Genomic DNA, 26209 nt, shown 5'->3' with positions numbered 1-26209 from the left:
GTAGGCTTGTGCTACCTAACTATTTGCTAGAAAATATATCCGGGAGACTGAAATGGCCTCCCCAAAACTACTGGCATCAGGTCGGCATTGATCCTGATAATCCTGAAAGCCTCCAATAAAAATAGCCCAAAGATGGCTTGTAGACTGTCTCTCCAAGCTGACTGCAAACCTGGACTTTAAGGACTGCACCCCTGAAATCTGGGTGTGGAGGGGCAAGGTAAACCCTCAAGAAACAACCACTGGGTCAAGGGGAGCTTCCGGGGGTTTACCCCCCCCCCAATTTTGGGGATGCAGTCCTTAAAATCCAGGTCTGGAGCCAGCTTGGAGAGACAAACTCTCCAAGTGAGCTCCAACGTGTACTTTATGGATGGCACCCCCAAAATCGGGGGTGGGGGTCCAAGGTAACCCCCTGATTTGTTGGGTGTAGTCCTTAAAAACCAGCCTGGAGCCGGCTTGGAGAGAGAGTCTCTCCAAGCCCCTGGACTGGTTTTGTCCCAATATTCCTATCAGAAGTAGAAGGATTTTCGATAGCATAAAGGAATTAGTTGGAATTCTGACAATTGGGGCTCCCTGCTGTTGTATCAGAAATATTGTTTGTAGTTAAACTACAGAGTTAACTACCAACAAAAGCAGTTTTAACTATGGAATTTGAACTACTGAACATAAATTAGTAGAGATTTTCCATTCAACTACATTAGAAGAGGAGAGCTGGTCTTGTGGTAACAAGCATGACTTGTCCCCATAGATAAGCAGGGTCTGCCCTGGTTGCATCTGAATAGGAGACTTGATGTGTGAGCACTGCAAGATATTCCCCTCAGGAGATGAAGCCGCTCTGGGAAGAGCAGAAAGTTTCAAGTTCCCTCCCTGGCTTCTCCAAGATAGGACAAGATTTTTTTTTTATAGGACAAGATTTTTTTTTATTGAACCAACAAACTACCAAAGCATACAGTACGTTGCCAAAGCACAATTATATATAAAGTGGTTGTTTGTACATCATATATCTACAAAGATTTACACACAAGGATTTGGAAACCCACAAGGTTATGAAGTATATGCAAGTAGTACTGTAACTCAGGGATAGGGGATTACAAGGCACATCAGGTAATTGGAAGGACTACATCCAACGTCCATTTCCATAATTTGTCCCATTGCTGTTTAGAAGAGATACTCTTGTCTTTTTGCACATAACCATACAAACTTTTCCAGAAGAGATTTACTGTCTAATTTGCGTGAACCTCTTGGTCGCGTCTTCCCTCCCTATTCCTATGCAGGAGCATTGCATAAATGACATACAGCTTTACTAACCTGATTACGAGAAGGGGAACGTTCCAGTTCCCTAGTATGAGGGCACCCGTGCCGTCCCGTTTCCTTGAAGGTTTCTTTCTGGGATCTCGAAAAGAGGTTCTATCACTCAACCCCGAGGTTAGTTCTTCCCAAGTCTGTTTTTCCAAATCAGGCCACTCTAACAGCTTGTTTACTCCCTACCACACTCTTTTGGCTATGACACACTCTTTTAAGAAATGTGAATGGGTTTCTCTGAATGTTTTGCCCAGCTCACTAGCTTTCTGTTTGCAGGTGATTTGGCGGCACTCTTGCTGGTCCTCTGGGAGCCATGGCTTAGCCGCATTAAGTGGTAGTACTTGGTGGTATAAGTGCCACCTTGTTTCCCATAAATGGAAAGGGACTTTTTTCTCCTTAAAGAGAGCGATAGAGTGATCGGGTTGCAGCAAGTACTGTGAAGTGCGGTGTTTGTAGCGTTTACGTTTTAAATCAGGTTTTTAAAAACCCACTTCTAGAATCTCTCCATAAATTGTTTTCCTTAGCTGCTTAACTGAGGAGGATCCTTTAAATAGATCCGGTTCAACCTTCCACTTTTAAAGTGTGAATAACAAATCTCTCAAGTAGTCCGGGTGTTCTCTTTTTAATACTTGTGTGATATTACCATTGAAAGATCCTTTCCCCCACCATGCTATGCCCCATGCTGACTTGCGCCAACGCAGAGCGAAAAGCGAGACCCAGGTTTTTTGCAGGAGGTTGGACATATTATGGACATTCACAAAAATCCAGTTTCCAAAACTGTAGGACATGAATTCCTGCCTGCAACCTTGGAGAAGCCGCTGCCAGTCCGTGAAGACAATACTGATCTAGATAGACCACTGGTCTGACTCATTATATGGCAGTTTCCTATATTCCTATGTTCGTAAGAATTTAACCACTGCCTGTCACTGGTAAAAGATTAGAATTCTAATGGTTCTGGGACCTTAAAACAGTTATTTGAACATGAAACATTATTTCTAATTTCTCCTTTGTTGACAATTGCTCTTACTGTTTCTTGTACCTAAATTTGTAGCTCACTTCAAACAGCAACCAACCAGGGTTTGCCATCAAGCTTGCACCTAGGAATGTGCAAGCTGGCTCACTTCAAGCTGGGCTTGACATCGAGCCAGCCTGGTTCAGGCAGTCCAAGTTCAAACCAGACCGGCCTCAGTTCTAAGAATTGGCTCAGGGAATCAGGCTAGGATTCACTTTTACAAGTAAATGGGCGGGGGGGCAGGTTCCCTAGCCTAATGAGAGGGTGGGCGGCAAAAAAGGGATCTTTATCATTAGTTTCCCACTGGCAGGGGCAGCGGTGGTGGCGGCGATGAGATTGCAGGCAGCGGTGGGGGCTCCTCCAACCCTGCCACCGGCCTTCCAAATGACAGGCTATGCTGTCATTTGGGAGGCTGGCAGGGGGCGGATTGGAGGAGCCGCCGCCACCTCTGATGTCGTTGCCACTGCCACTTCCAATGTACCCGTGAGCCGGCTTAGCCGAGCCCGAGGTGGGTTGGATCAGTTTAAATCTGGTCCAGATCTGGCCAACTTGCACACCCCTACTTTCACCCTATTAATCAGTGTATCTGCATTATATGCGTGTCTTCCATCTCCAATTTGTCATACCAACATTTTTGTACAATTTAAAATACTTTAATATATCTACTTAATATCGTTTTTGAAAAAGTAATGTGTGAAGTGGGTTTTTTGGTTTTTTTGCTAATGATTCCTTAATTGCTCAACAAGCACCCTATATTATACTTACTGAACATGATTTGTATGCATACATATTCTATAAATTATGGTTCTTTAGATTGGCCAAGTCATGACGGACTATCACCTAAGAACTGTTGGTGGTTTCTCTGTCAAGAAACTTGCCTTTTAAGAGTTGCAGAGTAACTGGCTTGTAACAGTTAAGTATCTTTAAAAATGAATTCTACTGTCTCGGGCCAAAATGGCATACAGAGTAACCCTTTTTTGTAGCTATAACTTTATAAAATAAATAGAGCTTGTCCTAGAATAATCAGAGTTGATGCATGACTTATTGGTCACATGCTGTCACATGCTGCATCTTCAACAAGCAAAAAATACTTGACCAGATTTTGGTTCTAATGTGACTACTCTTCTACAAGCATTCCAGGCATTAGCAAATTATATAACAAAGAATTTAAATCTGTGATTTTTTAAATTTGCTTTTTCTCTATATTTTTCCTCATTTTTATATCCCCCAGCTAAGCACTGCATGATGCTGTATCTCCCCCACCCCCTGAAAAATTTGGGTTCCCCATACAGTAATAGTTAGAAATACTTCTGAATTCTCTGCTTCTGTGCTCAAGCAGAGCCATAAACTCTGTTTATTGGTTTGTGCTAATCCTGATGAGATCTGCTAGGATTGTGTTGCCATTGGCTGACTGGATGAAGAATAATAAAACTATTGGGATTGGAGATGGAAAAAATAATTTGTGAGTTGTAGCTAAACTGAGTAGATTAGCTATCTTGTCTCTGTAAATAAACCTAACTTAATTAAAACAAAAATATTTAATGGGTGTTGATGACTTTTGGGCCCAAAAGTCATCTAGTCATCAACAGCCCAAAGGCAAAATACTTGATACCTAAAGCATTTCTAACAGCTGCCGAACCGGTCTTTCCTTCCAAACCACCAAAGTGGCTAGTTAGAACAGTGTTCCCTCTAACAGGGATTCCCAGATGTTGTTGACCACAACTCCCATAATTCCCAGCCAAAGGCTACTACAGCTGGGGATGCTGGGAGTTGTAGCGGACAACATTTGGGAATCCCTGTTAGAGGGAACAGTGGTTAAGAACTGTTGTCTTTCAGAGTGTTCAAATTGATCTTCCTGCAGTGTAAACACACAATACTTGTTATTAATTTGAACTGTATGCTGTATTGATTTTATTTTTACTCTTCTAATTGATACCCTGAGATTTTGCTAAGGTGTGCCTACAAAATAATCATATTATTTAGACAGTGAAACCAAGAATTTAGTTTGGTTCTTTCCGCTCTAAAGTTAATACGATTTTATAGGTAACTGAATTTGGCAAGCTGACAGTTATCGTACTGATGAGGAACCACAGCTTAAAGCTGAAACTGTATATCCCTGGGAAGCTTCAGAGTCTCTAGATAATCTCTGTTAGAGTGTTTGCCTCGCTTTCCCCCCACATGATATTTGCTGAAGTCTTTGACGCTAGGTCTTCAAGGTTGCTGTGTATGGGCTTAGCTTTTACAAGCATGGCCTTGAAGTTTTAGAAAGTGATCAAGGTGACAGATGGTGTGCAAGGGAGCACCAGGGAAGAAAATGTTCCCTTATGTGTCTGTTCTTCATTATCAGAATTGCTTGGGTAGTAAACCCTCAAAGCTGTGTCTTGTCAGGAATGGCTGTGTACAACACTTATTGTATATATATATTTCTTTTATATGTTTTGGGCTGATAACTGCTTGCCACAAGGGACCTGAGCTCCATGTTTATTCCCTCAAGCAGTAGAGCCGTTCAAAGCTTTCCATGGCTGACTCCAGAACAGCCATGGTATCAGTTGTTCATACTGCACATATAAGCTCACTGAGTACCATTTCCAAAGGCCAGAGGGATATGCTGTGGAATGATGAAAGATCTGAGTAGATGAACGGCATTCTGTCCTCCCCTCTCTCTTTAACCAGGTGAATGCCACTGGAGTTGGAATTCTATCCCCACATTTGAACTACCCATATCTGCAGTCTTCTATAGAGCTATTTATATATTCAACACTTGTACAATGAGTGTACAGTGTGCTCAGTTACAGATCTATACACAGGAACAGTTATCCACATGCTGTGTTGAACACAAGTACAGCAGTACACTTCCTATCTGTACCATGCATTTGACGGGCTTGCACCAGGGTTCACTTTTAGAATGAATACAGGTACAGTCATTCACACAGACACATGTGTAAATAGATTTTATTTTATTTTATTTTTACATTTATATTCCGCTCTTCCTCCAAGGAGTCCAGAGCAGTGTACATAGTTAAGTTTCTCCACAACAACTTGTGAAGTAGGTTAGGCTGAGAGAGAAATGACTGGCCCAGAGTCACCCAGCAAGTATCATGGCTGAATGTGGATTTGAACTCTGGTGTCCCCAGTCGTAGTCCAACACTTTATCCACTACACCAGGGGTTCTTAATGTTGGGTCCCCAGATGTTATTGGACTTCAGCTCCCATAATCCCCAGCCCCAGTGGCCTTTGGTTGGGGATTATGGGAGTTGAAGTCTGGGGACCCAACGTTGAGAACCCCTGCACTACACCATGTTGGCCCCATCTGTACATTCGAACAACATAATGTCTGAATAGAACTCCTTTGTATCCTCACTGATTAAAATACAGTATCTAGCAATTAGATGCCTGGGAGAAAACAGGACTGCAGTTAACATGCTGCATACTGGAAGAAGGAAATAGAATGAATTCTGAATTTTTTTTAAAAAAAAGATGAATTTGCGTGATTTACCAAAATCAACCAGATGCTTTAAGATTTTGACTTATATTCTGAAAGCCAGGCAAGTCTGCTTTACATTCCCCTGTGCCATATTCAGTTTCCTTCTTTAAAAAACAACAATGGCATAGCTTTAGAAATCAAGTTAATCAGTACACGAATCACTTGTTATGACCTTTGGTATTGTTCTCTCTCTTTCGTGTAATCTATAACATGTTGGTGTGTCCCATTGGAACTTATGCATTATCCCTCCAGACACACACTAGCCGACTTGGTGCTGAGTAGGAAATAAGCAGCAGACCTCTTACTGGTTAATACTTGACAGTCTTGGATCAATAATTTGAAACTGTATATCTGAACAAAAAGTACTTGATGGATACAAATAGTGCCTGTCATGAAAATTGCAGGAATAGCTGTAGATATCCTAAAGAGAAGGCATACGAGAGGCAGGAAATAATATGGGAATATGCTGTGAACCAAACTGTCCTAGGAATAGGTTTCAGTTTAAACTGAGGAATTTATTAAATATTGCATTAGGAGTTACTGCTTCATTACAAAATAGGCTTGTAACCACCTCTTCCACATGGCATATGTTGCTGAACAGATTTCCACTGGTGATGTTGAAAGCAGCACCTACTTCAGAGACGTGAAAAATCGGCTATTCAATATAAGACCGTTCACGTTGCTAATGGAAAGACAGCAGTCTTCAGAGGAACTTTTCAAAGGGAACCATTTCAGAAGAGCTGCTCTTAGCAGTTCAAGTCCTAACATGCAGTCAGAAGATAGCATTGACTAGAAATGTATGGACACAATCTAGTGTCTCAATGTCCACAGCACTTCTGCAAGTGATGGAGTTTGAGCATTTTACCTTTTTAGCTTTACCTTTACCTTTCTTAGGGTCTGGGTCACAGACAGCATATGGATTGTGGCCTCATTGACACTCTTATTTCTCTTCTGCTTCCCCTTTCCATAAATTCATCTCCTCACTACCCAGGGGCGGAGCTATAATTGGGCGAATGGGTTCAAAGAACCCGGACCGTGCCCAATCAGGAGCTTCCATTTGCGGCCCAGACACGCCCCCCACGTCTGACGTCAGACGCGGCGGCGGTAGTTTAGCTCCTGAGCGGGGGCCGCACAGCCCCTTCAGGAGCTAAGACTGGTGCTGCGTTCACAACGCAGCCCAGAAGTGTCTCTTCTCTGCAGGGAAGAGCTGCTCCTGGGCTGCGCTGTGAACGCAGCACCAGCCTTCGTCTAACTGCCAAAGGGGCCGCGCGGCCCCTTCAGCAGTTAAGCTGCTTCTCCTGAACGGAGCCTCAAGGCTCCGTTCGGGAGCTAGACCACGCCCCCCGTGTCTGACGTCAGACGCGGGGGTGTGGCTATCCCCTGCGTCTGATGCAGGGGGTGGGGCTATCGAGGCGCCCACCACAGACGCACACGGGCCGCCGGCGGACTAGCTACGCCCCTGTCACTACCTCATGCTTTCTTTGGAGAAGACTTTCTGACAACAGGAAGAAGCTTACTGCGTCTTTCAAAACTGAATGATTAAATATTTTCTGAGTGCAGATTGAAATAGAACGTACAACATATATAGAACATAGGCATGCATAGTGTAGCTGTGTGAAAGTATGTTGAATATGTCTTCCATCCTCAAGAACATATAAACAGCCCTGCTAGATCAGGCCCAAGGTCCATCTAGTCCAGCATCCTGTTTCACACAGTGGCCCACCAGATGCTGCTGGAAGCCTAGAGAGGAGTTGAGGCATGCCCTCTCTCCTGCTGTTACTCCCCTGCAACTGGTATTTTCCTTTTCCAGTTCTACAATATCTTCCTTTAGATGTGGTGACCAGAATTGTATGCAGTACTCCAGGTGTGGCCACACCATAGTTTTGTATAAGGGCATTATAATATCAGCAGTTTTATTTTTAAATCCTCTTTCTAATGATCCCTAGCATGGAATTAGCCTTTTTCACAGCTGCCGCACATTGAGTTGACACTTTCAACGAGCTGTCCACCATGACCCATTGTGTGCCATTGCCATTGTGTGCTTTTTCATTGTTAATATGTCCATACAATTGTCCATTGTGAAAATAATCACAGATGTGTGAGAAATTTGTATGTATGGCAATTTTTTTTTGATACCAAGGTTTTTTTGGCAATATGATAATCTATGGTGTGTAACCTTTCTATAGATTATATACACGGTTTATATACATGTTTCTATGTATATGGTTTCTTTCCTTCATCACTTTACACTTGCCAACACTGAACTGCATTTGCCATTTTGTTGCCCATTCATCCAGTTTGGAGAGATCCTTTGGAGCTCCTCACAATCTCTTTTGGAATCGAATACCCAAAAGAGTTGGTATCATCTGCAAATTTGGCCAGCTCGCTGCTTACCCCTACTTCTAGATCATTTATGAATACATTATAAACCACCCAGAGACACGAGTGTGGGGTGGTATAAAAGTGTAATAAATAAATAAATAAATAAATAAGCACTGGTCCCAGTACAGATCCCTAGGGTACCCTACTTCTTACTTCCCTCCATTGTGAAAACTCTCCATTTATCCCTAACCTCTGTTTCCTGTCCTTCAACCAGTTAGCAATCCACACATGTACTCATCCCCTTATCCCATGACTGCTAAGTTTCCTCAAGAGTCTTTGATGAGGTACTTTATCAAAAGCTTTTTGGAAGTCCAGGTATACTATATCAACTGGATCATCTTGATTCACACACTTGTTGGCACACTCAGAGAACTCCAAAAGGTTTGTGAGGTAAGATTGACCTTTGTAGAAGCCATGTTGGTTCTCTCCCAGCAGGGCCTGTTCTTCTACGTGCTTTACAGTTTTATCCTTGAGGATGCTTTCCATCAATTTGCCTGGAATGGAAATTAAGCTAACTGGCCTGTAATTTCCCGGATCACCCCTGTATCCCTTTTTGAAAATTGGTGTTACATTTGCTACTTTCCAGTCCTCTGGTATGGAGCCTGATTGCAGGAGGTTGGCAATTTCACATTTGAGTTCTTTGAGGACTCTTGGGTGGATACCATCTGGCTCTGGTGATTTGCTAGTTTTCAGTTTTTCCAGACAGTTTAGAACATCATCTCTTGTCACTTCTATCTGACTCAGCTCTTTAGCCTCCATCCCCAAAAAGTTCAGGAACAGGTATATGCTCAGTATCCTCTGATGTGAAGATGGACACAAAGAACTCATTTAGCTTCTCTGCAACCTCCATATCCTCCTTAATAATCTCTTTGACTCCCTCATTGTCTAATGGTCCAACTGCCTCCCTGGCAGGTTTCCTGCATCTGATGTATTTAAAGAAGGTTGATGTTATGTTTTATGTTATGTTATTTATTTATTTGATTTCTATACCGCCCTTCCAAAAATGGCTCAGGGTGGTTTACACAGAGAAGTAATAAATAAATAAAATGGAGCCCTGTACCCAAAGGGCTCACAATCTAAAAAGAGACATAAGATAGACACCAGCAACAGTTAATGGAGGTACTGTGCTGGGGGTGGATAGGGCCAGTTACTCTCCCCCTGCTAAATAAAGAGAATCACATTAAAAGATGCCTCTTTGCCAAGTTAGCAGGGGTCATCCTGGAGACAGATCATCCTGGAGAGAATCCATCTGTGTGGTCGCTAAGAGTCAACACAGACTTGATGGCACTTATTCCTCTTATTTCTTTTAGCTAAATGTTCCTCAAACTCTTTTTGCCTCCCTTATTGTCATCTTGCATTTCTTTTGCCATAGTTTTGCCAAAACTTGTCGAGATTACTGCCCTATTTCAAAAACTGATGATATGATGCAATCAAACTGAGCCATTTTGTCCCTTGAAAAATCCTTCTGCTTAGAGCAGGGATGTGGGTTTTTCAGAAAACTTTGAACTGGGAACATTCTGGGGGAAATCTCCATTTTAAATTTCCCCTCATTTGCATAAAATTTGCATTAATCTCCGAAAAGGTTACTATACAAATTTCTCTGTTGCCATAAATAAATGGTGTTGTTTGACCTATTTATACTGGGTTTTTTAAAGGCCTCCACCATATTAATTTTCCCTCACTGTATCTCCAAGTTTTTCAAATAGCCAAGTAGAAATTTTAGAAATTGAACATTTTCCACAGAATGATGAATGGGAAAATGTTCCAGAAAATATGTTGTGAGCAGGGCGAGCCCTAGGATAAATAGCTTCCTGGGTGAGGAGTTTCTTCGGCACGTCCCCTGCAATGGTTGCGTGGTGGTATCCGTGTTGCCAAGTTGTGTGGCTTGGGCAGGCCTGCAAAAACAAGTAGCGTAACTGGCCCTACTGTTCCCAGTGCTGTTCAATATACTAACAAATCTTATGCCCTTGGGGATGCTGTTGGTAATGTCAGGGTTTGGTGAGCACTGTCGGTGTGCTGGGTGTGATAATAGTGGTGGGTTTAATTCTACCCTGCCCCCTATACTTCCTAATAGAGATTCATCTTTTATTTCCCCCACCAGTTTTTAGAAGGACATTTACATTGTTTCCTAACTACATTTTTAAAAGGATCTGTCCATTATTCTCCCAACCACCACCACCATCATTGTCAATCAGGGATTGTTCAATTGTTTCCTCTTTATTTGGGAGTAAGCCCAATTGAGTTCAATGGTGCTCCCTTGCAAATGTTCATAAAGCATTAGGTTGCAATTTGTATAGTTCAGTCATTATAGCACTGCCTAAAATGGGATTTGCTGGTCATGTGCTCCAGCCAAGCACCCTCTTTCCCAAAGTGCTCAGCCAGATGCTTCCAGGAAGCTCCAAAGAAGTGCAACAAAGAAACACCACATACCATTCCCACCCACCACCAGCAGCTCTTCCAGCAGCTCCTTTTGGGACAACCGGAACTTCAATTTTAGACCAATAGGCCTCCCCCAGTGGCAGCAATGCTCCAGAGGAGCATTCTGTCAACAAGGCTCTAAGCAGTTCCAGTCTTCCTCTTTTCAACCTTGCAAACAGTAGCTCATCACAGGTTGGCGGCTGGCTCCTGATTTTGCAGAGGCCTGGACAAGAGTCACCTTCTACGGCCGGGTAATCGAGATGGTTTCCCAAGGTTTCTCCCTCAAATTTTCATTTCTTTCTTCAAATCGCTTCCTTCCCACGCCAGTCCCCAGTAAGCTGGACAAGCTTCAATGCATGTGTCAAGCGACTCATTACCACCTCCAGATACGGGCAATCAAGCCGGTGCCATTGACAGAATCATGTCAGGGCCTATATTCCATTCTATTTTTGGTGCCAAAAGATGGTACATGGAGAGCCGTCCTAGACCTCAAGGCACTGAATTGCCATATCCTTTTGCCTCTTCTTTGGAACACCCCCCCCCGCCCATTTATTTAGCCCCCTCCTTAGGTGCTTTTAAGGCCCCTCTTAAGGCCTACCTGTTTTGCCCGGCTTTTGCCCTTTAATTCTCCCCCTCCTTTAAATTGTTGTTGGTATTGTTGTTCACCGCCTAGAATCTCTGTAGGAGGCAATATATAAGAAATTTTTAATAAATAAATATCCTCATTTAGAATGGAATCCCTCAATACCATCAAAGAGGTGGTGAAGGAACAGGAGTTCCTAGCATCACTGGACTTGTCAGAATCTTTCCTGCACATTCCAATACTCCCAGCCCATCGACGTTTCCTCGGGTTCTCCTTCAACAATCTCAATTTCCAGTACTGAGTGATGCCCTTCAGATTATCCTCATCCCCGAGGGTGTTCACAAAGGTCATGATAGCCCTGATCACTCACATGCATGCACAAGTAATACACATTCACCTTTATCTGAACAACCTAATGATCAGATCGCCTTCCCTACACCAGGCCCAGAGGGATATCCAGGACACCCTGGATATCATTCAGTCTCATGCGTTTGTAGTCAGCAGACAGAAGAGCCATCTCCAGCCTACCCAGAGGCTCCACCACATAGGGGCCATCTTTCATACTTCCAAAGGTCTGATATCCCTTTCTCCAGATCGAAGGGAAAAGATACTCTGCTACTGGTCAAGCTCCTGGACTCCATGGTTGTGTCTGTAGAGTACCCCCTGTGCCAGATGGCACTCCTACACTCTGCAAGGCTACCAACTTCCCTTCCAAGACCAGATCCTAGCACTCAGCCATGTGCAGCTTCCCATTCCACTCCCCCTCTGCATGTCTCTTCGTTGGTGGAGGTCTTCAGCCTGTTGTGAATAGGCCTGGATTTTGGGCCTAGTCGTGAACTCTGCACATATTATGGTTTTGTAAAAACAAACCACACAGCCTGTTCTATGTCTAAAGTCTTGAACCATGTTGTAATCTGTTTATGACAAAAGTTTTGCCTTGGATGGATATTGAGGACAAGTACGGCCAAACAAGGACTAAAAATATTTCATTTTTTATATATTAAAAATATTTGTGAACCCGCCCTGGACCAAACCGGGGTGGGGTCGGGTTTGAAGGGATGCTGGACCGAATTGGTCTGGTCAGGTTTAAGTGCAGTTCACACTCGAACCAAACCAGGCCAGCCGGTTCCGTGCACACCCCTACTGCAGACTTTTGGGCTGCCATCTCAGAGATGAAGCTGACATTTAGGAGGAAGATTCTGTACGTAAGCGCTAGGGGAATTTTTTCATGTGTTGTTCTTAAATAGTTTCCTAGGTTTTTCTCAGAAATCCCCCTTGATATGGGAGAGCAAGGGCCAGGAGCCATCATGGACATATTTGGTAAATATAGGGGATTGTTTTCTGATTTTGCTTGAACCCTCCCAGGACAGAAAACTAGATATAAAAACCTGCTACGCACTAAGTCACTTTGCCTCTCAGCATTAACATAAAAACTAAGGGAGAGATGGCATGCACGTAAGCTAGCTGATTGGTCAAAAAGGATCTCTCTAAGAACTTATCACAATCAGGCGTGAACCCCTGATCAAGGTTCAAGCCTGGTTGTAAGTATATTGCATTATGGGACTAGTTTGTATTTTAAGATTGAGTATAAGGTACAGAACTAAGTGTGGGAGAGCTTAGAAATAAGATTTGTGAGACTGCAGTCCATATTGGAAATTTTAGGATTACAAACTTATATGTAAGTAAGCTTTTCAAATTGTCTTATCTTGTCATAGACTGTGGAATCTAACTTGTAAAAAGAACATCAGCTTCTAAGAGAAGCTTACTCTCGAAGAACTTTATCTTGACTATTTCAACAACCATTTTAAATATTATATTAATTATATCCTTTTTAACTATTTAATTAATAAAACTATCTTAGTATTTTTAAAACCTTCTCTGCTTTATTATTAATTATTAGAGGGAAATCAATCTCTGAACTGGCCTGTCTGTAGTAGTAACTTACATAAAGTATGTAAATCCAAAAACCAGTTACAACAAGCCCTCTCAAAGGGACTCCTTCTGACTCTTCCTACCCACATCACCACCACCACAAATGCCAGTCTATTGGGTTGGTGAACCCACTGCCTCCATCTCTACACCCAGGGCAGCTGGCACTCGAGGGAACAGAAAAAAATCCATCAACCTGCTGGAATGAAGAGCCATTTGACTAGCCCTCATTCATTTTCGACCACACATAAAACATTGGCATGTCCTTGTCAGGACAGACAATGTGTCAGCAAAGTTACACATAAACAATCAAGGGGGTACAAGTTAAAGGACTCTCATGTCATAATCCACCCTTGTATTCGCCTAGGCAAAAAGGAATCTCCTCTCACTGACAGCCAAGCATTTGAGCGGACCCTCCAACCTAAGAGCAGACTGGTTCAGCCAACAGAAAGTCGACCCGGCGGAGTGGGCACTCAACCCAGATATATTCCCGTTGATGGAGAAACTAGGTTATCCAGTGATAGATATCTTTGCAACACACCTCAGCAGTCAACTTCCCAGATTCTACTCCCGATTCCAGCATCCACAGGCAGAGGCCATAGATGCCTTGTCAGCCCCCTGGCCAAAGGGCCTTCTTTATGCCTTTCCCCCCATAGCCCTCACCTCCAAGGTAATTCACAAACTCCGTCAAGAGAGGGCTCACCTCAACCTCAAAGCTCCTCACTGGCCTTGGAGACATGGTTCGCCGACCTAGTCTCTCTTTCAGTCCATCCACCATGGCCTCTTCCCAGACATCCAGATCTTCTATTACAAGGTCCAATCCTTCATCCTGACCCAGACTGGCTCTAACTCAATGCATGGACATTGAGCGGGCATTTCTAGCCGGTCAGGGTTACAACTGTAAAATTCAGGACACCATCCTAGCCTCTAGGAGGCCAGCTACCAATTGGATCTATCAAGCTACATGGATGGCATTTTCCCTCTGAGCCAGAAGGAAGAGTATTCTTTCCACTTTGTTGGGTGTTCCGGAGGCGTTGTCCGTCCTACACTCTGGTTTTCGACAGGGCCTAAAACCCAGTGTTGGCATCCATTCTTGAGATTAATTCCCCAGGTTCATCCTTTCTGCATATCAGACATTTTCTAAAAGCGGCCTACAATCTAGCTCCCCCACCTATCCACAGATTTCCATCATGGAATTTAAAAAAGGTGCTCAATGTGCTCACTCACATTGAGCCTTCATACAAGATCTTGCTCAATGTTCTCTCTTATAAGGTGCTTTTCTTGCTGACTATTACCTCAGCTCACAGGGTTATCAGAGCTTGGTGCACTGTCAGTCTGGAAAGAACTCTGCATATTCCAACAGGATGCAGTCATCCTCAACCTAGATCCAACCTTCATTCCCAAGATCAACTTGACATTCCATCGATCACAACCAGTGGTTCTACAGTCCTTCTGCCCCTCTCTGGTCCATGCCAAAGAGAAGACCTGGCATACTCTCGGTGTTCGGAGAGCCCTCCGCATGTATATCATGAGGATCAAGGAATTACAGAAATTTGATGCATAGTTCATTCCCTTCCTACCTTCCTCCTTGGGAAATAAGTTTTCTAAGTCAACAGTTTCTAAATGTATCAGAGCCACCATCTCGCTAGCATACAAGTCCTTGCACATTCCAGTTCCCCAGGGCATCACTGCACATTAGACACGTAGCGCCTCTGCTTTGGCAGCATTCTCAGCTAATGCTTCTCTTCAGACTGTCAGGCAGAAACATGGTCATGCGTTACTCCCTTTCTCAAGCACTATAAGAGATCTTCCTTTCATTCAGAACAGTCTGCTCTGAGCCACACTCTCCTCCAACAAGTAGTACAGATTTTCCGCTTCCCCCTCCCCATAGTTTGTTCGGGTTCCTGCTTGGGTATGTATTTACGGTGGGAAAGAGGCACTGGTCTTACCTGTGAAGGGTTCTTTTTCACCGTAATCGGAGCCCATCTGGCCCTCCCATGGAAGTGGTTGTTGATCTTCTGCCTCCTTCGTGGTGGTTGCCAGTTGGGGTGGCGGACGACACCCAGGGTTTGAGTCCTTCTTTTGTTCTCATATCTGTATTAGTTTTTTAAATCTCTCCCCTCGGGTAATTTACAGCTTTCTCTGCTTATCATGGCATTCTTCATCAAGACAGTCCAGAACTGGGGCTCTGGGCTCCTCCTGCTGCTGAACGGAAATCTGCTGCAATAATTTCCTGTCTGTCCTGAGGCATGCTGGGTACACAACCCTATACCCAAGGATGGGCTCCGATTACAGTGAAAAAGAACCCTTCACAAGTAAGACCAATGTCTTTTTCTACATCAGACCAAGCTGCCTGTGCTCCACTTCCTCAGTATGGGCAAACAAAACTTCCATATTCACAGGAGCTTTGCATCTGATGTAGCTCTCCCAATGATTGAAATCACTCAAAAAACAAGGTAAAGTCTTAGCATGGAGCTTATTGGTAGGGGAAATAACTCCGTGATAGTTCATGTGCCTTGCATGCAAAAGATCCTAGGTTTAGACCCCGATATCTCCAGTAATAGGGCTGGAAAGATCTCTGGAACATTATAACTGCTGCCAATCAGTGTAGAAAAAAATACTGAGCTAGATAGAGCAACAGTTGAAATCTGTATGATGTGGCATCCCATGTTCCTGAATGCAAGCAACCACTACAGTTCTTTAGACCAGCTCAGATAGTTGAGTGTTGAGTGACAATAATGCTTAGTTTGCTAGTGTTCCAACCAGAAATTATTTTCATTCTGCCACCTGTTTGACAAAGATAGCTGCTATCTTGTCTATTCTTGTCTACAAGATATTTGATTGCCCTGGCATTTGCTAGTGAAAGGTAAAGATGATTGAAATAATGCAGTAGGAGTCTCTGGAAGAGTTAATTATGGCCATTTTTATTTCTCTTCTAAACATGTTGCAGTAAACCTAAAGCTGCCCACAAACTGAAATGGCCAAATTCACCAATGGTCATCTCACTGTCTTGCTGCTGCTCTTTATGCCCTGAACTGAACAGTTTTCTTTCTGAATATAGGTCCCCTTTGAATAGGGCTTGAACTGTGGAGAGTGTAGAGGATTTTATGTTTGGGCTGGATTATTTTGCCTTTATCTAGATATTGTGAAATATTTTAAGTATTTCGAAATCCAGTCATGTTGTGATCTTGTCTAAACACTGGAGTGATGGATAGTGCTGGTGGGTATTGGGCATAATAGTTCTGGAACTGAGCATGCTCCCCACCCCCAGCAATCTCCAACACTATCCATGGTTGTCCATTAATAATTAATCATTTTTAGCAGAAAGTGTTTGATAACAGCGGTGAGTCCAAGTATCAGAGTGTTCCAAAACGTTCTTGTCCAGACTAGTTTATTTGGCATTAATGCAATATCCTGCATCTTGTGTAACCATTTAAATTTAACTGACCTGTCTTCTCTTCATTTCATTACTAATATATTCTGTCTGTATCAGTTACAGAATGCACACAAATACAACTGGCACTTCTGGGAAATAAGTGGCATTTGTATTGTCAGCATATCCCTTTTGTGCATCGTGTTCTTCTTTTTCACCTGGAGATGATTCATTGAGTGCTTATCTGGAATTAGTGTTCTAAAACCTTGCTGAACCAAATTTTCCTTCTCATCTTGTTCCTATCATAGTGTTGTTTACTTATCAACACATGCCTGATGTTGTTGCCGTCATAAAATTGTAGTTTGATCAAAATACTACTATCGCCGCTATGTAGGGGGTAGCATCTAGTGATGATATTTGTTTAAACAGGGATTCCTAAACTTGGGTTCCTAGATGTTGGACTACTACTTTCATCATCCCCAGCCAAAGCCCACTGTGACTGGGGATGGTGGGAGTTGTAGTCCAATAACACCTGGGGACCCAAGTTTGAGAACCCCTGCTTTAAGGCATCATTAGTGTACAGCTGGACCTCCCTATGTGCAGACCCAACATCCGTGGTTTCACATATCCGCAGTTGGGTAATTAACACCCAGCCTCAGCATACGTGAGGGGGGGAAAGGCAGATAAAGGGTTAATCCCATGTATCCATGTGTCAGGGGTGGCCAGAAATGACCTCAAAGGGCATTTCTGGCAGCCATTTTGAGCATGGGAGCCATTTTGTGTCTTATTTGTTAAAACAAAAACTACACACACGCAATTTCACGGAATTCCTGGGACTTTGTGAGACTTGGCGGTGGGGGCATCCTTGGACTCACAGTGGCCTGATACGGCACTTCATTTGGCCCATTTTTGCATTTGGGGGCACTTTTTTTGTCCTTTTTTAAGTCTAGGAACCACCCCACGATCCCATAGACTCAGGGCCTCATTATCTGCTGTTTCATTATCCATGGTAATATGCAGAAATGGAACCCATGTGGATAATGAGGTACAGCTGTATTACTGAACTTGGAACTAGTATTAATGGAAGATCTGAAATAATTGTGCTCATACATGAAATACGGGGGCGGAGGAGTATGCTTGTACTCTCCTTCAGAAGAACAGAATTCAAGCAAACATGAGCCATTTGGCTCTCATTCTCTTGGAGTGTGGCAGAGTTGGCCCAGCAACCAAGGAACTATGTTATAGTTATTGATTTCCATGCATTTTTGATCGAATTCACTCTTTATGATCTGCCACTGAAACCTTATAGCGGTCATATCAAAAAGAACTGACAAGTTGCCTGTTGATTCTATCATTCAGTCTGCAATGCCCTCACTAACTTTTACACTCTCCTTTCTGCTTCAAGTATTTATGGTGGGAGAGAGAGCAAACAGCAACTACTCATGGGCATGCTTTTCTGCTGTTCTCCCCTTATTGAAAGACAATACTACTGCTAGCTGAACAACAAAACAATGTGCCTTTTCCCTGCCAAGATTCATTCAGTCTAATATCCTGTAGCTTGTTAAACTAAGCAGCAAAGGTATGAGTAAATCTGATTTCAGCATCCAGCCTATTGGTGTGGAGTGCCTCTTTTTCTTTTCAACTCTAACCACTTCTTGCAGAAGAGCAATGCAGCAGGCATCTTTATGCCTAAACATTTAGAAGTGTGCATTATTGCATAACAGGGAAATGTGTACCATCCTAGAGAAGTCTATGAAGTAGGAATTGCTCTAAATAGGAGATAAAATAAACAAACTGCTTCTGATAAGGTGCCCCCCCCCCCAACTCCCACAATTGAAATAATGTCAAGGTTGCAAACTCTAAATTGTTGGCATGGAAATTCAAACAGTGCTCTCTCTAAGCTGACATTGGAGGTATATATGCCACAGATCAAGAGCCTTAACCACACACAGGCTGCAGTCTTACACTTACCTGGAGGGAGGCTCTATCGAACTCAGTAGAACCTACTTCTGAGTAATTCATGGGATTGTGCTGGCAAAGGGCAGATCACCCAGAAGCTCCCCTGCGCAAGTACTACCAAAATGAATGGGAACAGAACAAGAGCACTACCATGATCTTGCAGAGCTATGCAAGCAGGGTATGTGCAGGAGAAATTCCCAGGAGATTGCCAAGTGTTGTGCCCAAAGTTTCTTAAATGCCTTTGTTTTAACAACACCATGAGTTTTTGTCTTTTGCACTTGCTGTTGTTTTCCAGTGGCACTGAAAATAAAACTGACAACACTACCAATCCACCAATCTGAATTCTGCTTTCTCCCTAAAGTATGAAGTTTTATCATGGTATACAAAAAGTCATGGGGCAAACTAAACAGAAAAACATTGCATCCAGATAAGTCAGGGTAAGTTGACGGTAGAGCACAGTAGATCATTTATTTGATTGGGTTTCTGTTTTTGTGCTAAACTTATTCCTTGACGTGCTGACCCTTGGCGGGGCAGGGGTATTAGTTGAATTTTAAATTTAAATTTTAAAAAAAGTTTTGATCTTAGTGTACAGGTGAAACTCGGAAAATTAGAATATCGTGCAAAAGTCCATTAATTTCAGTAATGCAAATTAAAAGGTGAAACTGATATATGAGACAGACGCATTACATGCAAAGCGAGATAAGTCAAGCCTTAATTTGTTATAATTGTGATGATCATGGCGTACAGCTCATGAAAACCCCAAATCCACAATCTCAGAAAATTAGAATATTACATGGAACCAAGAAGACAAGGATTGTAGAATAGAACAATCTTGTAACATCGCCAAGAGTCACCAAGAAGAATGAGCAGATTAAATCTCTGGACATTTTTTGAATCCCCCCCCCCCAAAAAAAAACCCACCCCAAATCACTCAAAGGCATTTTAAATTGGCAAGGGACAGCAAGTTCAGCAAGAGTCACCAAGAGGAATGAGCAGATCAAACCTCTGAACCCCCCTGCCCCCCCAATAGCAAAACCCCCTCCAAAATCATTAAAGAACTTTGCCAAATGCAGATAGATACTCTGGTAGCAGTTGGCAAGACCAGTCACCGTTTCCCATTTCCCACTCAAAACCGCAGTTATCAAAACCGTGGTTGGCAAGAGATGTACTGTACTGTGCTTCTAGTCATCAGCTGTAGGAATTGGTTGTTGTAGGAATAGGATGACCTGGTGGTGTTCACTTGATACAGTTATGTGATAGGCCAGATACCTTTTTATTATGTTTTGAGCAAATTGGAGTACAGTGTTATATAGCTTACTCCTATGTAAGTATGCAGAGGATTAGAGTTTAAGCTTCTCTGTCCATCCTTGTTCCTCAGCTGATGCAGTTTTGCCTTGAAGACAACCTGCTGGTGTGAGAGAGATTTCTAGATGGTGTGCTATAAAGCAGAGAGTCGGGTTCCTGCACTTTCATATTTCTAGAATTTATATTCCTTGGTTCACTGGGGGAGATTTAAAACCAGTTACAAGCTTGTTCGGGACTGCTGTAGGTTTAGCACCGTCATTCTGAAAAGTGGGAGCATACAGTATGTATTCTAACCCCTGCGAACTGGGCAAAGAGGCACCTTCTAGAAATTGTGGTTATGACATTTACTAGTGGGGTGGTGGTGGTGGGATGATAAGCAGCTGTCCCTATATTCCAGCATAGCATCCTCTAGTGGCTGTTGTTTGTGTCTTCCTTGATTTCTTTTTAGACTGCAGGCCCCTTGGGGACTGGGGACCATGTGCTCATTTTTGCTTTTGCTATATAAACCGTATTGTGGTGATGTTGAAGAGCAGTGTATGAATATTTTTGATACTTCCTTTCACAGCAACAAACCCATGCTAGAAATCCATAATTAGTAGCTGCTTGGTACTGGTCTGCTCCATCCCCAGTTGCACCTTGCAGTGATACCTTATGTTTGAGACTTCAGTGTGCTCTTTTGCATAGAAACATCGAGGCTCTTAAACTGCAGGGAGGCAAACAAATACAGTAGGCAAACTGGGCTGAAAAATATCTGACTTCACTGTGTATCTTTCCCTCTCCATGCCTCCAGCAAAAGGAGCCCCCCCGCCACCCCGCCTAAATTTATCTAGTCTTAAATGTGACATTACTTTTCTCTGCAACTCAGGAGATTACAAGTGCAAGAAGAAAAGGATTCCTAACTGAACACGCTGCCCCTTTCTCTGCTTTCTTGACTGACAGCTTTGGCCGCCAACACACCTACTTGAGGATCTCTCTGACAGAGAAATGCAACCTCCGATGTAAGTCTTCAATTTGATCAGAAGCATGTTTGTAAAGTAAAAAGCTCTCTTCTCGTGATAAATAATTACTAGGCACACCTTTGGCATACTACAACTCTTCTGGGGACCAAATCCCACGTAATATTGCAATAGGGCTCAGTCTAAAAAACCTGCTTTTGCATGGTGAGCCCCATATTGTAACAGTTAACGTGCAAGTGGAAATCACATTGCACATGTTGTTCAGGCATTCTTCAGTGTGATTTACAGTGATTGATAGTAATAAAACAATCTTGTAATACAAATAGCTGGTATAAAAACAATACACTCCTTGATGCCAAGGCTCTCTAGAGGTGTTTTCATGAACCATGTGTAGGTCAGGGACAGAACTTGCCATTATGGTATTTTTAGCCTACTTCCCAGTAGGCTTATGAGATCACACGGAATTCTGTGTGTGTGTCCATCCTATTGCAACACCTGGACCAAATCGGGTGCAGTTGTAGGGACACATAGGGACACCTCAATGGTGCAGTTTGTGATGATGTCATCCACACTGATTCAAGATGGCGAACGTGAAAACCTGAGGCGCAAGTGGGCTAACTTGTGAACCGCTGAACTGGTTTGAACCAAATTTGCTACAGCTGTAGGGACACATAGGGACACCTCAGTGGCGTAGTTTGTGATGATGTCATCTACCCCAATCCAAGATGACAAATGCATGAACGTTTGAGGCACAAGTGGGCTAACTTATGGACTGTCTAACTGATTTGAACCGAATTAGTTACAGTTGTAGTGAGTGACACACAGGAACACCTCAGTGGTATAGTTTGTGATTATGTCATCCACCCTGATTCAAGATGGCAGAACCATAAACGTTTGAGACGCAAGTGAGCTAACTTGTGGACAGTCTAACTGATTTGAAACAAATTTGCTACAGATGTAGGGACACATGGGAACATCTCAACGGCGAAGATTGTGACAGTGTCATCCACCCCAATTCAAGATGTGGATGCATAAACTTTTGAGGAGCTAGTGCACTAACTTGAGGACTGTCTAAATGATTTGAACCAAATTCGGAACCACTGTAGTGAGTGACACACAGGGACACCTCAGTGGTGCAGTTTGTAATGATGACATCCACCCTGATCCAAGATGGCAGATGCATGAACATTTGAGGTGCAAGAGATCTAACTTGTGGACCTCGGTTTGACCTAAATTTAGTCCAGTTGTTGAGACAGTGAAAGGAAAGTAGGCTGATTAATTCTATCTAGAACAACTTGTTATATTCTCGCTTAAAATTGTAATTGTGTAAGTTTTATAGTCTTGTTAATTTTTTGTGTGAACCGCCTTGTGATTGTTTTAATGAAAGGCAGTATAGAAATTTAACAATAAATAAAATAAAATAAAATCCCCCACCTTGCCCCACAAATCACATTACATGATTGAGTGTCTGAAAAGGGCTGTTCTATAACTGAGTTGTATGGTAGATTCCTGTGCCACTGCTGCCCTTTCCTGGAGATTGCTAGGTTGTGAAACTGAGATCTGATAATATAATCCAGAGAGCTTGGTCCCCATAATTCTATACTTTAAGAATCTAAGTGGCTCATATGCCTTGATGTGTGCACATTGTAAGATATTCCCCTTAAGGGATGGAGCTGCTCTGGGAAGAGCAGAAGGGTCCATGTTTTCTCCTTGGCATCTCCAAGATAGGGCTGAGAGAAATTCCTGCCTGAAACCTTGGAGAAGCCGCTGCCGGTCTGTGTAGATAATACTGAACTAGATGGACCTATGGTCTGACTCAGTATATGGCAGCTTCCTATGTTCCTATGTATGTATTACTGCTGCAAAGTGAAAGTCAGCTTTTTGGTAGCCACATCACATTGTTATGATAGCACATAAATTGGAGGGTAAGATGTTAAAATGAGGTGGAAAGCAGGATTGTGGTACTGTGGAAAGCATAGTACATCCGTCCTCCACAGATGATAGCTACTTCCTCTGTAGAAAGCGTCTCTGTACCAGATCATATCAAAATGATTTATTGTCTCTGCTTAAAAGACAGAAAAAGAAATTGGATAGATCAAAAATGGAATTGATGTTGTAATTTTATTTGCAGCTGAAGTAAATGTATTTACCGAGTAAATGATGCTTTGGGATTTATTTTCTAGAAGGGGGTAAAAGTTGTTGTGTTTATACAGCATTTTGCATTTCTTTTATGGCATTTCTCAGATATGGAAACAATTTATCAAAAAATGTGGATAACTATAGATAGATTGCATTTTGTTGTGTTTCCATTTTTCGCATGGTTCAGGTCAGTACTGCATGCCAGAGGAGGGAGTTCAGCTAACTCCCAAGTCTGAACTGCTGACTACACAGGAGATAATCGCTCTTGCCAGGCTCTTTGTGAAGGAAGGTGTGGACAAGATCCGACTGACAGGGGGAGAGCCTCTCATCCGGCCTGATGTGGTTGACATCATTGGTATGTTTCTCAAAGACTTTTGTACACAATGTATGTGAGATCCTCCATTGTAAAACAAAAACTTAATTTAGGGCAGTGTCCCATGTTGTGGAACCCTACCTACAGGGTTCAAAGTTGGACAGATATTTAGCTGGGTTTTGTATGCACAAATAGCCAGATATGGAAATGATAGTCATCCTGTACAGTGCAGGGCTATTTGTTTCATCTGATCTCATTATTTCAAGGAGTTCCTCTTCTTCTCTACTCTTTTGAAGTTGCTCTGCAGTTTTTAAAAATATTCTGGGCACAATATAATTTAGTATTTTGTGTGTCTGAATACTTGAGAACTGATCTCTCACAAGGCTTGCTTCTCAATAAAGCCATACATTGTAAGGGTAGACACACTGTTTTACCTCATGGGTTGCATTTTACTTCATAGCTGTAAGCTCTGTGCAGGAAAAACTGAGTGCTGTCAAGTATGAAGAACAATCTTCTTCCATAGTGCAATTACTGTCCAACTGTAACAATCAATGAAATGCTGTACCATGTTTTCTTCTACAAAGAGATGCTGACTGGCATCCTTACTAATGAAGCAGTGCTTGCATGGGGGGTGGTTTGATAGCCCCCCCTTCCCCAGGAATCACTCTGTGTCACTTGAAAATATGTCCCTGAAGGGTGTGCAACCCTCAGGGACATTCAGGTAGTAGAGTGCTTCCGGCCAGGTGGGGAGGTAATTGACAGTGGCCCTTGATACTTGTGTATGTATTTATCCAAGTTTACAGGCATTTTGGAGGACGAAGAGGAAAGGTGTTCTCTGTCTTTCCAAAAAGGCTAGGCTACAAAAAACAAGTTTAAAAGGCTCATGTGAGAGACTAGCTTTTACTAAACACTGATGCTTGAAAGTCTAATACAATGAGTATTATTAGTATTATGTGAGTACCAGCTTGTGATCTGAGCATGTGTTATTTCTTTGTCTTATGACCTAGAGCTTGTTTTTGCTCATTCATCTGACTTCAGAATTAAGTGTCATTGTTGGAAACACTCCCTCCCTTTTTCACTGCTGTGTTTTCTCAGCTCAGATGCGCAAACTAGAAGGGTTGCAAACCATCGCTGTCACAACCAATGGAATCAACTTGGCCAGACTGTTACCCCGGCTGAAGGATGTCGGCCTGGATGCCATTAACATCAGCTTGGATACATTGGTCCCTGCCAAATTTGAATTCATTGTCCGTCGGAAAGGTACAGCAGGGTCTTTTCACCATTAACACGCTTAGCATTTTTATTTTTTTATCCTGCATACTGCATCCTGATCTGCAGCTGGCATGGAATGGAGAATTCAAGGTTAATTTAAGAGTATGTATACTTGATCCACCTAATGGCGCAGCAGGGAAATGACTTGATTAGCAAGCCAGAGGCTGCCAGTTCAAATCCCCACTGGTATGTTTCCCAGACTATGGGAAACACCTATATCAGGCAGCAGTGATATAGGAAGATGCTGGAAGACATAATCTCAGACTGCGTGGGAGATGGCAATGGTAAACCCGTCCTGTATTCTACCAAAGAAAACCACATAGCTCTGTGTTAGCCAGGAGTTGACACCGACTCGACAGCACACTTTACTTTTATTTTACACTTGATCCAGAGTTGATATTTTCCATTCTGCCTTGCTCAAGCAGGATTCTGTTTTCATTGCAGCTCAGTGTATATGGCTAAAACCTTGAATTGCCCACTGTGTGACTGCTACAGTAATTATTTAAGTCTTTTTTTTTTTTTAAGTACAAACAGCATGCTAGGCCTGGTACACAACACACAAGCTGTCACAGTCCCTGCTGAGCAAGCTCACAATCTATGTTAGGCAGAGAAAAGAGCTTTACAAAGGGATAGTAAAGAAAGGGGTCAGGGAGGGTTAATTGATCATGCATGGTGCAGAACACTGTGGTGGTTTAGGAAAGGCTTTGCTGGAAAAGACAAGTTTTGACTTCTTAGGTGGATTTATGGGAGGTTATTTGACAAAGATAGAGAGGGAGGCAGTTCCATCAGAAAGGATCAGCATGGGGGCAGGAAGGCAAGGAGGAGTCACAAGCCCATAATAATGAATTCATACAGAGAACATTTTAAATGGTAATAGTTGGAAGCTTAAATTGACATGGAAAGTCAGAGGGAACTAGCACACAGATGTGGCCCTAGTAATGGGGAAGAGAGGAAATTTGAGTTAAGGCATTCTGGACTGAGAGCAGATAAGGTAGTTGATTTCAGTTGTTTTTGGCTGTAGCCTGGAAAGAATGAATTAGAATAACAAAGGAAATGACCCAGGACTAACAAAACCAATTTAGAAAAAGAATTTTAAAACAAAATGGAAATGCATCAGCAAAACTTTGCTGTTTTATTACTAGATATGCTTAAATATCCAACATACTTTGACTTGAATATAGCCAGTTGTATTTCTTGTTGGCATCTGGCAGCAACCAGAGCAATGGCAGCTGTAAGTCAGGTGACCTCTTTGTTCTTAGCAAGCAGGAATTCCATGTTGGTTGATATGATGTTCATGGTCCTTGACATAGGATGAATAATCTCTTATGCACACTTTCATGTATGGGACAGCAGAGCATATGGCATGGAATAGCTTCCATAATGTTCTCACCATGAATATAATAGCCTAGATTTAAGAGTACACTAGGTTATCTATTAGGGGTGTGCATTTTGGAATTTTCTTGTTTCGATTTGTATCCGAATCGAAATACCCCCGTTTTGTTTTGTACCTAGGGGTGTGTCCGAACCGGTCCGGAGGCCATTGTAAAGGCCTCCGAACTCTCCAGACCGGTTCAGTCCGGGTGGAGGGGGTTCCTTTAAGGGCGGGGAGGGTTTACTTACCCCTCCCGCCGCTTTGCCCCCTCCATCGCCCGTATTTTGTGTAGAAATTGGGGCGGCAGGAAACCAGCCCCCCCCCGCCGCCCCCCCGTGCCCGGATTAGGGACCAAATCGGCCCAAACTACTGCCACGGCCGCCAACCACCCACCCAACACAAGGCCCGATTTC

General features: G+C 42.8%; 1 protein-coding gene across 5 annotated transcripts in view; it reads left to right on the top strand.

Annotated features, from left to right (window-relative positions):
- The window catches only part of MOCS1 (molybdenum cofactor synthesis 1), a 59575-nt gene that overhangs the window by 3959 nt on the left and 29407 nt on the right, over positions 1-26209 (top strand). For 4 of the 5 annotated variants that reach the window (XM_053305401.1, XM_053305406.1, XM_053305413.1 and 1 more), the window contains exons 2-4: positions 20610-20742; positions 23027-23194; positions 24248-24412. In XM_053305401.1, the coding sequence (XP_053161376.1) occupies positions 20610-20742; positions 23027-23194; positions 24248-24412 (466 nt within the window). The remainder of the gene's footprint in view (positions 1-20609; positions 20743-23026; positions 23195-24247; positions 24413-26209) is intronic. The other variant, XM_053305402.1, reaches the window with a different exon arrangement.

The sequence above is a fragment of the Hemicordylus capensis genome, chromosome 1 (assembly GCF_027244095.1).
Source record: "Hemicordylus capensis ecotype Gifberg chromosome 1, rHemCap1.1.pri, whole genome shotgun sequence".
In the NCBI taxonomy this organism is placed as follows: domain Eukaryota; kingdom Metazoa; phylum Chordata; class Lepidosauria; order Squamata; family Cordylidae; genus Hemicordylus; species Hemicordylus capensis.
This window is presented reverse-complemented; position numbering and strand designations above follow the sequence as displayed.